The 17334-nt window shown below is 44.4% G+C and overlaps 1 protein-coding gene across 1 annotated transcript in view; it reads right to left on the reverse strand.

Moving 5' to 3' along the window:
* The window catches only part of LOC138267784 (fatty acyl-CoA hydrolase precursor, medium chain-like), a 548521-nt gene that overhangs the window by 206284 nt on the left and 324903 nt on the right, over window positions 1-17334 (reverse strand). Inside the window, exon 7 of the mRNA XM_069216985.1 lies at window positions 461-562. Coding sequence (XP_069073086.1) covers window positions 461-562 — 102 coding nt within the window. The remainder of the gene's footprint in view (window positions 1-460; window positions 563-17334) is intronic.

The raw sequence follows: 17334 nt of genomic DNA on the forward strand, positions 1-17334 counted from the left end.
ATTTAGAGATGTGCAAATAACCACCGCTTCTCAACACCTTATCTTGTGGCCATTTTGGAAATACAAAGGTTTTCTTGATACCTATTTTTCACTTTTTATATTTCAGCAAATGAATTGCTGTATACCCAGTATAGAATAAAAACCCACTGCAAGGTGCAGCTCATTATTGGCTCTGGGTACCTAGGTTTCTTGATGAACCTACAAGCCCTAAATATCCCCGCAACCAGAAGAGTCCAGCTGACGTAACGGTATATTGCTTTAAAAAAATCTAACATCGCAGAAAAAAGTTAGAGTAAAACATGGAGAAAAATGGCTGTTTTTTTTCACCTCAATTTAAATACTTGTTTATTTCAGCTGTTATTTTCTGTAGGAAACACTTGTAGGATCTACACACATGACCCCTTGCTGAATTCAGATTTTTGTCTACTTTCCTACTTTTACTTTATGCAAGGTCACTTACCATATTCAAAAAAGGATGCAAGATCTCCTCCTCAGTTTTCTCCCTCATGCAGTTTACAATTTCGGCAGAATCAGTTAAACCACAGCCAGTCAAATTAGCAATCTGCATGGGTTTAAAGAAACAAACAGAATTCATTTGTACTTGACATACATGATTTCTACAAGACAGTAAATGGATTACATAAATGAAGTCCTTTTTGGAAAAATTCACATTAAAAATAAAGGACCGCAAACACTAAGGAACATGTAGTTAAGTGCTCTCAAGTGTAATCCTTCATTTCTAGATGATGAATGGAAAATTATCGTGGTTAAACCAGATATTTTAGTTTATCTTAACCGCTTACTACACAGGTATGTTTTCAAGATTACATGTATCGCATTTCATTACATCAATTGTCGAAATTAGATTAATTTACATTGGAACGATATCAGTATTGGCAAGTTTAAAGTTGGTTGTTCAATTCTCACACAGGGCGAGCTCCATGAGAAAACCGGAACTTTCTTCAGTTCTTTCTTTGGACGGTGTAAACACTCCTTTATTTTCAAAGAATTGCACAACGTTATGATGTTTTCTCTCCTATGATTATCAATAGTGTCCCAAGGATTCTACTGTCCGACACCAAAAACAATCTAATTTATTAACCATTTCATTTTTGCTTCAGTATTCATTTGTCACTCCCGCTCTTTAGCATATCCAATGCTCCTGCTATGGATTCCTCCACTCCTTGAGTCTTGCAACAAGTCCAATCAATTCTTCAGTAATTGTGCAGATGTTTTAATTGCCTTCCCTTGAGATACCCCTAAAGCTCTGTGTTTTATTTGCCTTCTAATGAGATACTTATGTCAAATCCAACAGGTTTAATGCACTAGTCAGGCAAAAAAGTAGGAAGACAAAAATAACTTGCAACAGGAAATTCCAAAGATTATGAGGATCAGTGTACTTTAATGGTCGTAAACTGCTTTTATGCTTGTGAAACGTTTATCAGTAAAAATCAATGTCTCACCATATTTCATTTATGATTTGGAGCCTAAAGGATGGTTTTCGGTGTGTGGTCGGTCATACACATACATGCAAGCACTCATACAAAAGTGCCATCTCTCCTAAATATATCTCTTTTCCACTTTGGGTGCAGCTCAGCTCTTTGAGCTCCACTTTTCCCTAAATATCTCTTTCTCTTCTGCTTCTTTCCAGTGACATACCCGCTACTTTATTCCCCGATTATGACCCCTCTACCTTTTTCTAAATGGTGACACACTACAACTTTAAATATGTAATACATCAGAATGTACTCATTTTCCTTCAGCCATATAAGGCCATCAAATTTATCTTTGGTAGTTTTAGGTCGCAGTTCATGAGTTACTGTTTCTGCATCATTTCTGGTTGTTAACGGGTTATATCACTACATGGCAGGTTTTGAAATTTACATATTCCTGCCGTCTATCTGGTCTTTTTATGTTACTATGATCCAAATCCCAGGCGTTTTTTATTTCCATGATTTTGATATCATTTACGTTATGTTTATTTCTTTTAGCTTTGATGCATGAATATTATACCCTCCTCGACATTAGCAACGCAATGAAGGATCCTTTTGCGGATAATCAGGAATCTGCCATTACATACAAAAAATAACATATATTTGTAATATGTTATGTTATGATTTCTTATGGAGTGCATGGCTACCCGTAGGCCCCCCAACGCTAGTCACAGACCAAAGAGACACAGTCGGGGGATTCAGCTTTAAAACATCCAAGTCTTGAGTGCTTGCCGGAAGGTAAGTTCATGGCTGGTCAGACGAAGACCAAGCGGAAGAGAATTCCACAATTTGACTCCATGAAAAGCCATAGAAATTCCACCCCATTTAGATTTGTTTTACTCTAGGGATTTATGCTAACACTGCTGACATCGACCCAAGATGCCTCCTGGGCTTATGGAAAGAAGCAAGAGTCCTTAGAAGATGAGGGCCTTTATTGTATAATGACCTGTGGACACAACACAAAGTTTTAAACTTTATGCATTGTTCCACTGGGAGCCAATGTAGAGAGGAAATGGCTGATTAGGCAGATTCACGCCTTGGTATGTCAAAAAGAAGACAGACAGAAATATTCTGCACCACCTGTAACTTCTTTTTCACATATTTCGGGGCGCCAAGATACAATGCGTTGCCATAATCCAGACGAGAGATAATAAAAGCCTGGATGATAAGTCTTTTTGCAATAAATGGAAGCATTTTAAATACCTTCCTTAGAAGCTTAAATAGACCAAAGCAGATAGAAGAAATGTTCTTAATATGATGATCCATGGTAAGTCGTGATTGAGCCAGACTCCTAGGGTCTTGATATATTTCTTGGGAGGGGGCATATCCCCTAGAGACTCCAATATAGAGGGATTAAGACCTGGGCGAGGGCAGTGTTGTAAAATCATCACTTCGGTCTTATCTCCATTTAGTTTAAGCTTACGTTCAGACATCCATCCCAACACTGCCTGTAGGCAGGAGGAGTGACAAATCATAGGTGCTGGAATCAGTTGAAAATTAGACCACCAGTTGACTGTCATCTGCATACAACACTAATGAAAGACCATATGGCTCCACTATTTTTGCTAGGGGAGACATGTAGATGTTAAATAACGTGGAGCTAAGAGACAAGTCCTGAGGCACACCACAGCTGACCTTAAAACAGCTAGAGACGAATGACCGGTCAAGCAAATGAAAAGATCTCTCCTCCAAAAAGGAGAAGAGCCAACCCAGTGTGCTGCCTGTAAATCCAATCCCCCTCATTCTTAGAAGTAATATATTGTGGTTGACTATGTCAAAGGCAGTGCTAAAATCAAGAAGAAGAACAGCCAACACACATCCCTGAACGAGACGCTTCCTGACTGTGAGAAAGTAGCCTCTTTCTAGCATGGTTACCCCCACTTTTGGCCTGTTTGTGAGTGAGTATCAGTATGTTTTTACTGTGTCACTGGGACCCTGCTAGCCAGGATCCCAGTGCTCATAGATAAAAACCTTTATGTCAGTGTGTTTTGCCTGTCTCACTGGGATCCTACTAGCCAGGACCCCAGTGCTCATAGTTTATGGCCTAATGTGTATGCCTGTGTAGTGCCTCACTGTGTCACTGAGGCTCTGCTAATCAGAACCTCAGTGCTTATGCTCTCTCTGCTTTTAAATTTGTCACTATAGGCCAGTGACTTTATATACCAATTTCAATTGGCATACTGGACCCCCCTTATAAGTCCCTAGTATATGGTACCTAGGTACCCAGGGAATTGGGGTTCCAGGAGATCCATATGGGCTGCTGCATTTCTTTTGCCACCCATAGGGAGCTCAGCCAAACCCTTACACAGGACTGCCATTGCAGCCTGCATGGAATAGTGCACACACTGTATCACAGCCATTTTCACTGCACTTAAGTTACTTATAAGTCACCTATATGTCTAACCTTCACTTACTGAAGGTTAGGTGCAAAGTTACTAAGTGTGAGGGAACCCTTGCACTAGCAAAGGTGCCCCCACATAGGTCAGGGCCATTTCCCCAGACTTTGTGAGTGTGGGGACGACATTACACGTGTGCACCACATATGTAGCGTCACAATGCTAACTCCGAATATGGCCATCTAACATGTCTAAGATCATGGAATTGTCCCCACATTCCAAACCAGGTATTGGGGAGCCAATTACATGCATCCTGGGGGCTCCACCATGGACCCCCAGTACTGCCAAAGCAGCTGAGGCTTGCACTTTAGCTACAGCTGCTGCTACCCCACAGACAGGGTTCTCCCCTCCTGGGGTCTGGGCAGCCCAGGAAGGTAGAACAAAGCATTTCCTCTGAGAGCAGGGTGTTACACCCTCTCCCTTTGGAAATAGGTGTTACAGGCTGGGAAGGGGTAGCCTCCCCCAGCCTCTGGGAATGCTTTGAAGGGCACAGATTGTGCCCTCCTTGCATAAACCAGTCTACACCGGTTCACGGACCCCCTTCTCCCCTTCTCTGGCGGGAAACTGGACAAAGGAGAGGGGAGTCACCACTCCCCTGTCCATCACCACCCCAGGGGTGGTGCCCAGAGCTCCTCCAGCGTGTCCCCGACTTCAGCCATCTTGCTTTGCAAGGTATGGGGGCACTCTGGAGAGCTTTGAGTGGCCAGTGCCAGCAGGTGACGACAGAGACCCCTCCTGATAGGTCCATACCTGATAAGGTACCCAAATCCCCCTCTCAGGGCTATTTGGGGTCTCTCCTGTGGGTTCTCTTCAGATTCTGCTTGCAAGTTTCCTTCAGGAATCCTCTGCAACAACTTCAGTCTCTTCTGACCTCGGATCAACAGCAGCCTGCTCCAAGAAACGCTGTAACTGCAAAAAGTGTCTACATGAGACACTTTTCTTCAGCAATACTCAGCAACTGCAACAGTTCCCACGGTGTGCATGCTCTAGGGACTCCCTGTCTTCATCCTGCACCAGAAGGACCAAAGAAATCTCCTGTGGAGTGACAGAGTCATTCCCCTGCTCTAACCAGGCTCTTTCCAAGGCAATGACCGGTACCCTGTGACTCCTCTCACAGCAACAAGAGTGCTCCTAAGGACACAGAGGGTGGACATCATTGACATAGCCTGTCCTGAGGTCCTGCTGACGCAATTTGGAGGAGGTAAGACCTTGCCTTCCCCGAGACAAATGGTACCCCTGTCTATTGTGTCTTCTTCGCCTCCTGAGGCCTCTGTGCACTGTTTGCAAAATTCCTTCATGCACAGCCTGGCTCAGGTCCCCAGCACTCCATCTTGCGACGCTCAACTCGGTGAGTTGTTCTCCGGTGGAGTGGGACCTTCTTTTGTTGTGCTGCATCAACTGCATTTTGCACCTCCTTTAAACACAAATCCTGTAGTTTCTGGGGGTGCTGGCTGGCATCCTGAGGGCTCTCTAAGGTGCTGAGAGCCCCCTCTTCCTCCTCACACAGAGTTGATGCCCCCAGGTCCCTCCTGGGTCCATCCAGTGCCATTTTGATGAAAAACGCACTTTTGTCATAGCCAAGCCTTGTTGGCGCCTTCCAACACGAAATCTCATCTGCAACAATATTCATGCAGTGGGACATCTTTTGCATCATGCAGGAACCCGCTGGCATCTTCCTAGGGTGCATTTCTGCAGTCTTCTACTAACCAGGGACTCTTCTTTTGCACCCACTTCTGGGTTGGCAGGGGCTTCTGTCCTTCCTGGAACTTCTTTCGACTTCTGGACTTGGTCCCCTTCCTTTGCAGGTCTTCAGGGCCAATAATACAGCAGTTGTACTTTGCAGACTTGGTTGGCTGCTGCAAAATTTCAAAACCGGGGTGTAGTGTGTCCTAAGGAAACTTGCAGTGTTTTACTCCTGCTTTTCTGGGCTCTTGGGTGGGGTAATTTACTTACTTTTACTGTATTCTTACTCTCCCAGCGATTTTGCACACACTACACTTGTCTAGGGGGGAATTTGTGATTTACATTCCACTTTTTTTTATATATGGTTTGTGTTGCCCCTAAACCTATTTTCTCCCATTGCATTCTATAGGATTTCCTACTGTTTGCATTGTTCTACGACTATTTACTTGTCTAATTTTGGGGTCTAGTGTATATTTTGTGTATAATAATTACCTCCAGAAGGAGTATTGTCTCTAAGATATTTTTGGTACTGTGTCACCCAAATAAATACCTTTATTTTTCGTAACACTGAGTATTGTCTTTACTTGTGCATAAGTACTGTGTAACTATAAGTGGTATTGCATGAGCTTTGCATGTCTCCTAGTTCTGCCTAAGTTACTCTGCTATAGCTACCTCTATCCGTCTAAGCTGCTAAAACACTACTACATTCACTAACAAGGGATAATTAGACCTGGTGTAAGGTGTAAGTACCCAAGGTACCCACTACAAACCAGGCCAGCCTCCTACACTGACCTCTTCCCTGACTGCAATCATAGCTGACTCAGTACTGTGGAGAGGTCTAAAGCCCATCTGAGAAGGGGGAAGAATATTGTTGTCTTCAAGAAAGTTTGAAAGTTGAGCATTAGCATGCTTTTCAATTATTTTGGATAGAGCTGGCAACAAGGAAAAGGGTCTGTAATTGTTGAATGCAGCTGCGTCAAGATTAGGTTTTTTCATCAGAGGTTTAACTATATTGTGTTTCCACTGGTCTGGGATAGTACTTCTAGACAGCGAAAAATTCAGCAGGTCCTTCAGGACTGCAACTAAGACCGAAGACCCTAGGGCGAATACAGAAGGGGGAGTAGGGTCAAGCGGGGAGCCCCACTTGAGAGTGGAGAGTAATTTAGAAACCAAGTCCAAAGAGAGATAGAAATATTGCGAGAGCATGGTGAAACAGTTGTGCTGATCCACAGAATCTTGAGCTTGATGGGTACTGGTCGGGATGGGCAAATAGATATCTGACATTTTTTGCTGGAAGAATCGGGCCAAATTATTGAGGTGTTCCTGGGAGGCTTCAACAAGTTCACTGTAAGAGTGAGATCGAGCATTGTCTTTAAGTAGATGAAAGATCTCTTAAGCAGAGTTGCAAGACTGCTCAATTTTGGTAGCATAATATATACATTGAGCTGATTTAATTTCAGCATAACATCATCTAATAGCTTTCCTATATTTTTCTTTTAATAAAGTATCATAGGATTTTCTCCTTCTTCTTTTCAAGCATCTACATTTCCTTTTAACGTGGTGAAGATGAGAAGAAAACCAAGGGCACCTTTTTTTCAGGCGACCCCCAGATTTAGTTGTGTAAGGAAGTAGAGTATCTAGGCATTTGGTGATCCATTCATTAAATGAGTCAAAGGGACAAGCCTTATTCTCCAAAGAAGAGAGTTTCAAACTTTCCAAGGTGCTAATCCAGTCGCTAGCATTGAGCTTGTGCCAGCGCCTGCCATTAGTAGGGGTAGCAAGGTTAAGTGAGATTAAAAAATGATCTGACCAGGCCAGAGGAGGCATGGAGGTTAGGCCGACTAAATTGCTATAAACTAAGTCGATGGTGTGGCCTTTAGCATATGTTGGACATCTAACCAATTGGGCCAGAACCAGCGTGGCCATATCAGTAAGAAGGATTTTGTCGGCCGCATTGTCTAAGTTATCTGCATGAATATTGAAGTCACCAAGGATGGTGAAGTTAGGCTTTTTGCATATTAATTCAGCGACCTGATCAGAAAATGATTGTAGGAAGTTTTCTCAGGGACCAGGAGGACGGTAGACTAGAATTCCCGAGGAGGTGAACTGGGCATTTAATGAGACGGAAAAAAAACATACTTTCTAATTCAGGTAACTGAGGGGGCCGAGAAATAACCTTCACTGATTCCCCAGAAATAATGGCAATTCCCCCCCTTTTGAGGTGGCTCTTTCCAACCTAGTTATTAGGTTACCTTGGAGTAGTGCCAGAGTTACATCAGGGGATAACCCCTCATGAAGCCAAATCTCAGTGATAAACAAGGCAGTAAGTGTAATATCACTCAAGAGAATATTAATGTCAAGATCACGCACGGCTAGAGAACAGCAGTTAGCCAAAAGGAAAACACTATGGGGGTCATTCCAACCCTGGCGGTCTCTGACCGCGAGGGCGGAGGGCAGCGGAAGCACCGCCAACAGGCTGGCGGTGCTTCCTGGGCTATTCTGACTGCGGCGGTAAAGCCGCAGTCAGAAAAGGGGAATCGGCGGTTTCCCGCCGGTTTTCCCCTGGCCCAGGGAATCCTCCATGGCGGCGCTGCTTGCAGCGCCGCCATGGGGATTCCGACCCCCTTCCCGCCACCCTGTTTCTGGCGGTTTTCACCGCCAGAGCCAGGATGGCGGGAACGGGTGTCGTGGGGCCCCTGGGGGCCCCTGCACTGCCCATGCCACTGGCATGGGCAGTGCAGGGGCCCCCTAACAGGGCCCCATTAGGATTTTCACTGTCTGCTTTGCAGACAGTGAAAATCGCAACGGGTGCCACTGCACCCGTCGCACCCCTGCAACTCCACCAGCTCCATTCGGAGCCGGCTTCCTCGTTGCAGGGGCTTTCCCGCTGGGCCGGCGGGCGGCCTTTTGGCGGTCGCCCGCCGGCCCAGCGGGAAAGCCAGAATGGCCGCCGCGGTCTCCTGACCGCGGAGCGGCCATTCGGCGGTAATCGCATGGCGGGCGGCGACTGCCGCCCGCCGCGGTCAGAATGACCGCCTATGTGTGTCTTTCTGTGACAGAGGCTCTATCGCCAATTCAGGCTGGGGGGACGAGTGGCAAAAAGGACAAAGCCACTTGTCATCAGTGGGGCCTAAGCAACAATGACATCTTTCTGAGGGGCCTGGCCTGAGAGAATGGAGGAGATCAGAAGGATAGGAAACTGTGGTTCTGGCCCCTGTGCCCAGCCGGGGGCAGACAGGCTTGCTTAAGGCGTGCCGTTGGCGTGTCTGCTGCACGTCCACAGCATAGCGCCCCTTATATGAGGACGAAATGCAGAAAAGGGACGGCAGCTAGACTGCTGACCTTTAAAGATGGCATCGTAAGTGTCCAACAAGAAGGAATAAAAACGACTTCTGCTAATACTGGTTCATCAAATATAAGACTCAAAACAATTAAAAATAGGAGCATTTATGAATGGGCCTTAGTTTCAAAACCGCAGGTCACCATTATGTAAAAAGATTTTATCTCCCACCTTCACAAATATTTTTCCATTTAGACTACTTTCTATATTCCATTCACAGCAAGGTATAAAAGCCCAATCAATCCTGCACCTTGTTGCTTTGTGACAGCAGAGCAGAGAATTGTAATACTTCTGTAATTGTACCTATTCTGCTATTTCTTAGGTATTTAGGTGAAAAAAAGACATAATACCCATAAGTGCAGGGCAAGTAAACTGAATGATCAATGGAGTCTGAGTCCAAACTCAAACTGTGACATAGTTAACATTGTATGGCCCTTACATTATCCACGAATTTCATATTGTTCTTGAATCGAAATGTCCACGACAGTTGCACAAAAAGCAAAAATAACCCATATTTAATATGAGAAAGATGAAATAACTTCATCTTCACATCACCAAAACAGCACTCTCTGATTTTAAACTTTAAAATAAACTTTGTTTTTCTAGATCTTGACTACATACAGCTTTAGCTTTCTGTTGGCAGATATATTCTTTGCATCACAAAACATGTTCTTGAAGTGGACTTTGAGTAGCCTGTTACTAACGATTACATGCTTTGTTGTCTATCTCGACTGTCGTGTTTTTATGATTTGTTTCCCATTTTCTTTCTTTGTTCTGTCCATGAGCGTTTCGCTCTTACAGTGTCTTGATACGATGAGTGTAAGAAATTGGGTTGTTAGTTGAGGGGGCGGACGTGCCACTCTAATAATAAACACAACCCATGTCCGGGTGAACCTAAAAACTCACTAAATAAACCTGTGCTTCATCCTCTGTTAGCTTGGCACAAAAGCATTCAGGCTTAACTTGGATGAAATGTGCATCCCTCAAACAGTAACAAAGCGAAAATAAAACAAAATAAAAATCTCAATTTAGAAAAATCAAATACTATGACAGCTAAACACTATGTGAGGGTCTCTGGTACTCTGAAGTGTTTCCTTTTCTAACACACGACACTGCAACACCAAATACTTGTCTGTTTATCGCCTCTTCAATATAGATCTCAGTGTTAGATAGTCCGTTTCTTCCCTTCTCAGGTAAGTCTTTATGGGTTTATGATCTCTTCTTGGTTATTCCTCCTTCTTCATTTCTTCTACTTGTCTGTTATCCCTTGGTGATCTTTTCGTGGTTATACTCCTTTTTTCCAGGTACGAGGTCGTCTCTTCCTGGTGGACTCGTCCGCAGCCCGAGTGACAGAGTGAAGGAAGAAACAAGACCTATATTAGGTACGTAAAGAGGTTGAACTGAAGTTTTCTTTGCTTATTTTCTCACCCTTTCATACGGGAAAAAAAACGGTTGTTTCACCTTCCTGTGCGGAATCTAAATATTACCATTTGTTTGGGTGTGAAAAACTGGGGGTGTTAATATAAATTAGGTCCAGGTGTTTTCTTTTTTTTTTTTTTTTTCGGTAGACTTCTCTCCTCACTAGAGTTAGTTGAGATGGTTGGTAGTAGAGGTGTTTTCAAGTAATGGGTAATTCCTTTCCTTTATAATCTCTCCCCAAAAGTATAGTTGTGACCTATATGCCGATTATGGTGCAGAGTGATTATTAGTGACATGTATACTTTTCCCTCAAACACAAGTAATCGCAGTTGGTAGGTCCAAAGGTGCGTAAAGAAAACAAATGAAACAAAACATATGGACCCTGTCGTTTTCTATTCTTCTATATTTTCATTGTCCCTGTTACGTATTATTCCTGCCCCATTTCCCTTTTCCTGCGTTCTTTCCCCTCCCTCCAGTTTACTAGTCCTAGGGTATTGCCCCCCTTCCCTGTACCTGGGAAGCCACCCGCTCCTCCGAGAGCATGGTCCTCCTGGTCCTGGTCCTCCTCCTCCTCCTCCTCCTGGTCCTGGTCCTCCTCCTCCTCCTCCTCCTGGTCCTCCTCTTCCTCCTCCTCCTGGTCCTCCTGGTCCTTCTCCTCCTGGTCCTTCTCCTCCTGGTCCTCCTCCTGGTCCTCCTCCTGGTCCTCCTCCTCCTCCTCCTCCTGGTCCTCCTCTGCCTCCTCCTCCTCCTGGTCCTCCTGGTCCTCCTCCTCCACCTCCTCCTGGTCCTCCTCCTCCTGGCCGGAATTCCTCTTCTCGGCTCTCCGTGTCTAATGCTTCCTCGGATGTCCTTCATCCGATTTGGCTCCTCACTGTGACCACTGTTTGCCGTATGTGTTCGCCGACTTCCGCCTCCTCGCTCTCTGTCGTCCCTTCCAATTTCCCAGGGCTACTCTTCTCCTCTGCGTCTTCCTGGTCCCCGCCCTCCGTCGCCTCGTCCTCACGTTTCTCCTCCTTATGTACAGGCATGTCGAGAGGGAGGAGACTCCAGCGGGTGCCCCCAGGGTACTTTCTGGTCTTCCCAGGCACTTGTTTTCTCTGCACCCCATCACAGATATGTTTTATTAGATTTAATAACAACAAAATGACTGAAGTCCAACCAGTTGAACAATAGATTTGAGTTTTCAAAATTAAGGGAGAAAATAGCACCTAAAAGCGCATAGTGCCACTTGTGGTCATCTGGACGTGCGGGACCAAGGTAATGTCACAAATTCAGGCCAACTTTGATGGAGTGTGGGTCAGTTACAGGGACCGGGTTCGTCCAGCTGAAGAGTTACATTCTCATGCCTGCTAAAGAAACTAGCATTTGTGTTGGCAGGGTCTGCAAGAGGTCGTGGTCAGTGCCAGGAATAGGTTGGGTCTCATGGATGGTCACTGTTTTTGTGCAAGGAGCCGTCTGTTGCTTGAGCTTTTCCCTGGTGGTCAACATGGATGGTTGCTGTTGGCGTGCAGTGCAGATCTTGCCGGCGTGTGTGTTGGCAATCGTCAGGAATGATCACTGTTGGCGCAAGTTATGGGTTCCCCTGGAACTTCTCAATGGCGATCGCCGTGGGTGCTCATTACTTAGACTGAAGAGGCTGCATTTCAGTCGCCAGAAGCCCAAAACCTCTGTATCTTCAGTTTAAGTTCAGGATGGGTACACTCTGATGCCAGGAAAGAGTTCAGGACCTGCAGGGCATCTTGTTGGGATCAGACTCACTAAGGCAGATACCAGCAGCAGGACTTAGGCAATTCCGGTTTATGCCGGTCAGCTGGACAGTTTCAGGGCAGGCTTCTGCGATCTTGTTGTGTCTCTGTAGTTCAAACAGGAGGTGAGCCAACTGACCCATGGGTTCACTTCCGGGGAGCCTAAGTTGAAGACAAGCAGGCCCAGTCTTCCTTCTACAGACAACAGGGCAGCACTTCTTCTGAATCCTCCACAGGTCCAGGAATGTTCTGATTAAAAGTTTTGAAGGTGCTACCTTTAAGAGTTTTTTTAAACATAAAAATATATTTTACTACCATAAATAAACAAACCCCACCCAAAGACCAAGTGCGGTGGGGGTTTGACCATATATTTTAGGAGTTTTTCACTGACAAGACATGTAAAATTAACCCTACATGCCTTTTATTTTTACTACCAGGCACCCTGCCTTAGGGGTGGTTAGGGCCTACCATAGGGGTTACTTCTAAGTATTAGAAAGGAAGGTTTAGACCTGGTAAAAGGTTTATTTTGCCAGGTCAAAATGGCACTCTTAAACTGCACTACAGGCTACAGTGACATGCCTGAGACATGTCTTGCAGTGCTACTCTAGTGAGTGCCAAAATGGGTACATATAGTACAGTTTATTAGGGACTTATATGTAAATTAAATGTGTCAAATTGGTGTAGGTCAATTTTACTCTGATTTAGAGAGGGAGCACAAGTGCTTTATCCTGTAGCAGGGGTAAATTGCACAGAGTGCCACTGCAAACAAAAGCAAGTCCAGTAAAAACAGGTGTGTGAAGTCAAAAAGTCTGGGGTACAACCCCAAGGATGTTAGGTCTAACAATGAGTTGGATCATTTCACTGCTCACTAGTGCTTCTTCTGCATGTGTTTCCTAGCTCTTCACCTGCTATTTTGAGTGCCTATGCACTTTCTTTTTATAACTATGTTCTGACAACGCACCCTATTCCACTCCACGTTCCACTCTCTGTTTGAATTACATATGGGACTGACAATTGTAAAGTGTTACTGGGACACTTTCGTCCATTTTAGTTATGGTGTGTACTTTATTTTGCACACTTTTTAACTTTTAAATTGTCGCTCTATAATGGCTTCTGCCATGTTAGAACAGTAAAGGCTCCTGTGACACATGTTGGAGCTTATGTCAGTGTGCACGCACATGCATCACAATTGTAAGGAAATGCCGATTTTTGCATGTTCACCCCCACATTTATTAACTGATGCTGCTGTTTTTTTTTACTCAGAGTGCACTGAATCCTGGTAACGAGAACTGAGTGCCAGTGTTCTTACTCCTTATAAAGTGAATGGTGAATTAGCAATACCCAATTGGTAAGTACTGACTTACTTATAACTCCCAAGTATATGGTACCCTGGGAATGTAAGGCAGGGTGTCCAACCAGGGCATGCAACACTGATTGTGTCACCCTGTGTGTGAAAGTACAAAATGGCTCCTAGACTGGAATTCCAACCAATGTCAAAGTAAACCCTTCCCATAACTGTATATGCAAGTCTCCACCAAGAAAGGCTTGCAGAGCTCTGTGGCAGGGAGCTGTATAATACTGAGACATATATTTTTCATCTGCCTCAGCAGCAACACTTTCCAATTGTTGTTTTGCTGTAGAGAAGTTAGTAGCCTCATTGGCTAGTACAGGGTTACTGGCTGGCATCCCAGCCTGGCTAACCTCTGAATGAGACTACCCACCTGGGTACTGTAAGGTATTAAATTATTTGTGGCATTAAACCCTACCTGATGCTCAGATCGAAGTTGATGCCAGTATTAAATGAAAGCAACTTTTAGAAAGTTGCCAATCTGTAACCCTGCTAGTCCAGTGGCCTCATATGGGTACTGGTCAACTGAGATTGCCCACCTGAGCAGTAGAGTAAAATATTCCCAGGCTTAGGAACAATAGAGTCCTTTAGCAGGAAGCCACTCAGGGTGTTAGCCAAAAAGGTGAACTTCAAAGGGAAAGCCGCCTTTGGTGGGCAAGTGGGGATAACACTTCTGAGAGGTTCTCCTTTGTTAAGGTAGAAAGGCTGGAGACACGGCCACAGAGGTAACACCTGTGCATAAACCTGTTTTTCTCTGGGCGTGTTGCCCCCAGGTTGGCACACCTCTAGAGTGTGCTACCAATCTCTTCACAGTCAAGGAAATATTCATACATCTTAGGGGTGGCTAGAAAAGGGTCCCTGGGATTGCCAAATGCCGCACTTAGGCAGAAACTCATCACCAGAAGGGAGGGGACCTGGTAGCCCACTGCCTAGTGACTGCTTGGTCACCTCATGGCACTTTCCTGGGATAAATATGACACCTCTGGCACCTTGAACCTCATATCACACCGAATCTGGAACAAAGACTGAAGGAGGAATGTCCTACTGTCCTTGGACCTGCACAAACGGAGGCTGCATGCTCGGAAGGACTGCTCCTTCTGTACTTTGGGCTACAAAAGTTTGGACTGTGCCTATGGCTCCTGGCTCAGGGAAATGTTGATTACCGACATCCAACAACAGCAGTTGCTTAAAGGATCTGTTGGCTGATCTCCAGGAACCAGCTCCAGGGACACAAGTTGAAGTTGCCCAAATCGCCAGGTTGTTAGCCACCATAGACATTTCGCCGCCACCACTTGTCACCAGTAACACAAGAGGACAAATCCTGAGATAGCTGAAAGTTGCACCTGAGTCTATTGAAGTCCTGATCCGTCTGGTGAAGTACACCTTCTGCACTTTAGGCTAGCGAATTTGGGACTGTCCCTGTGGCCCCTGGCATGGGGAACAGTTGTGCCCGAACCTCAGACCAAAACAGTGACTAAAAGGATCAGTTGGCTGAGCCCCTTGAACAAGCTCCAAGGACTAAAAAAGCTGAAGAAGCCCAAACCAGCAAGTTGGTAGCCACTGCAGAGGCTTCCAGCCACTGGGCAACCCAAGAGACCGATCCCCAATGGCCAACATTTGCACCCTGGGAGTGCTGTCAGAGTTTAGATTGGTTACCCAAGAGGGACACCAGCCTTCGCCAAAGTTTTTTGTGCCAAATACTGTGTCCGGAGACCAGTAGCCCAGAAGCAGCTGTCTTACTTTCTCAAAAAGGACTTTGTGGGTCACCCTCCTCTGTGACCAAAGTTGCCCCCACATCACCAGTGGACTGAGGAATCATCACAATGGCACCCCAATCAACCGGTCAGCAACAAGAGCATCTTTTCATCTTGCATCTACAACATCAGGACAACTCCTTTATAGTCGATAGTGGTCATGCTGTAAAGCTTGGAACTGGACTGGAAGAAGCTCTGGTGGCCAGGTAACCATCCAAATCTACCTCATTGACCCTAGACCTTCATCCTGTCAGATGTGGTTGCCCAAACTGGGCTTGAGTAGCTAAACTAACTTTTACCAACTTTTGAAAAGTGTCCAAACTTTTCGTTGACCAATGCTTCTTTGTGGTTGGATTTAAAACTGATAATATCTTTTAAAATGTATATCTCTGGAGCCCTCTGGTGGATTTTGCCCATCAAGGTCTCCAAATATTCCTAATAATTTATAAATTAGTGTCCAGGTTTCATGTTGTGTGACTGTCTTATTCTGTTTGGTACAGTTAAATGCTATACACTAAGGGGCATCTTTAAGAGCCCCTAGTGCCACCTTAGCGCTGTCATAGCTTCATTTTTGTTGATGCTAAGAAAGTGCTAAAGTGACTTTTTTCACATGCCATATTTACAAAGTGGCGCAAAGCATGCATTGTGCCACTTTGTAAACCCTTGCGCTACATTATGCCTGTGCCAGGCATAATGTATGCAAGGGGGTGTTCCAGTACTAGGAGGCCCGCAACAATAGCACAGTGAAGTTTAACAGATTTCACTACATCATTTTTGGCATCATTTTTTTTAATGCCTGCGCTGATGCTCCCTTAGAAATCGATGGGCCTCCTTGGACTTTGCTACACTTGCGTCAACATTTTAGGTTGCGGTAGGGTGGGCACAAAAAAAGTGGCGCATCAGCTCTAATGTGCCACTTTTTATTAAATATGGGCCTAAGTTCCTTTATGCACGCTTTGCTGCTCGAAAGACATAGCTATCCAGGGTTGAGCGTACGGTTGTTAAAACAAGCATGACTGGACCCTAGACAGTTTCTTCAAGTGTATTCCATGATAAGGCCCCACAGCCATATCATATAATACACCTAAATCCTCACAACAACACACAGATTAGAGGGTATCTTGGAAGGAGTTTTCTTTAATAGAAAACCCATTGCAGGATTGCAAGCATTCATTGGCATACATGGGCTTGACAATGAACAAAAGCATTGGCAAATCCGAAAGCCTGGTCTTTTAGAGCCAGGCTTTTGCCAATCTGCTTTGCCAGTTCATATTTGTGTAGCCTGTTTTTTTAAGTACTACCCCGGAACAGCTCTCTGGAGCTGTAATATACCTTGCACTATTCCATCTTTTCCATAAATAGAATGCAACGCTATTTGGCAATGACAAACAAAACAATATAGTGCTTTCTTTTCTGCTAACTTTATCAATTTCGTAATGCTAAGCTCAGGCCATAGAAGTGTTTAAGATGTAGAGCTTCTTAAACAAACAATGTCAGACTTAACACTGTCCACCAAACAGGAGTATAACAACAATACTGCATGAATGCAAGATAATTATGCTAAAAGAGGTGTTTCTGATAATTCTCTATATTTGGAATTAAGGATGTAGAATCTATTAGAGGTTACATTACATGTATTTGCCTGTGGACAGAATATGTCAGGATAACTATTAGAAATAGTCGGGCCAAAACAGCAATACAGCTTAACCTCCTACACTACAGACTGATTTAACCACATTTATTCTTGCTTCTACCACAACCAAATCTCAGAGATTTTGTCAATGTGAATCTTTAGATACATTTCCAAGTTATATACACGTAGCTTATTTAACAATCTTTGTAGATTAAGAGGTCAGTGATCCATTAAAACAATATCATCTTCATACATTAATATAGACATCTCAAAATACCCTAGCTATGGGGGATAACATTTTGTTTCCTTTAAAAAAATATCCCTTACCGTTCATATATATTAGGCCAGTAAACAACTAGTGCTGGGCAGAATGTCAATGAAGCTAATAATCGGAGTAATTTTAGTAATTATGCATTACTCTTTACCTGATGATAACACAACTATGCCCACCCATGTATTGAGTTATTTGGGTGAAAAAATCCTGCTGCGAGAGCTGCTTGCACTGTTTTTTGTGTTCTGTAGC

The sequence above is a fragment of the Pleurodeles waltl genome, chromosome 12, assembly GCF_031143425.1.
Source record: "Pleurodeles waltl isolate 20211129_DDA chromosome 12, aPleWal1.hap1.20221129, whole genome shotgun sequence".
Classification (NCBI taxonomy): domain Eukaryota; kingdom Metazoa; phylum Chordata; class Amphibia; order Caudata; family Salamandridae; genus Pleurodeles; species Pleurodeles waltl.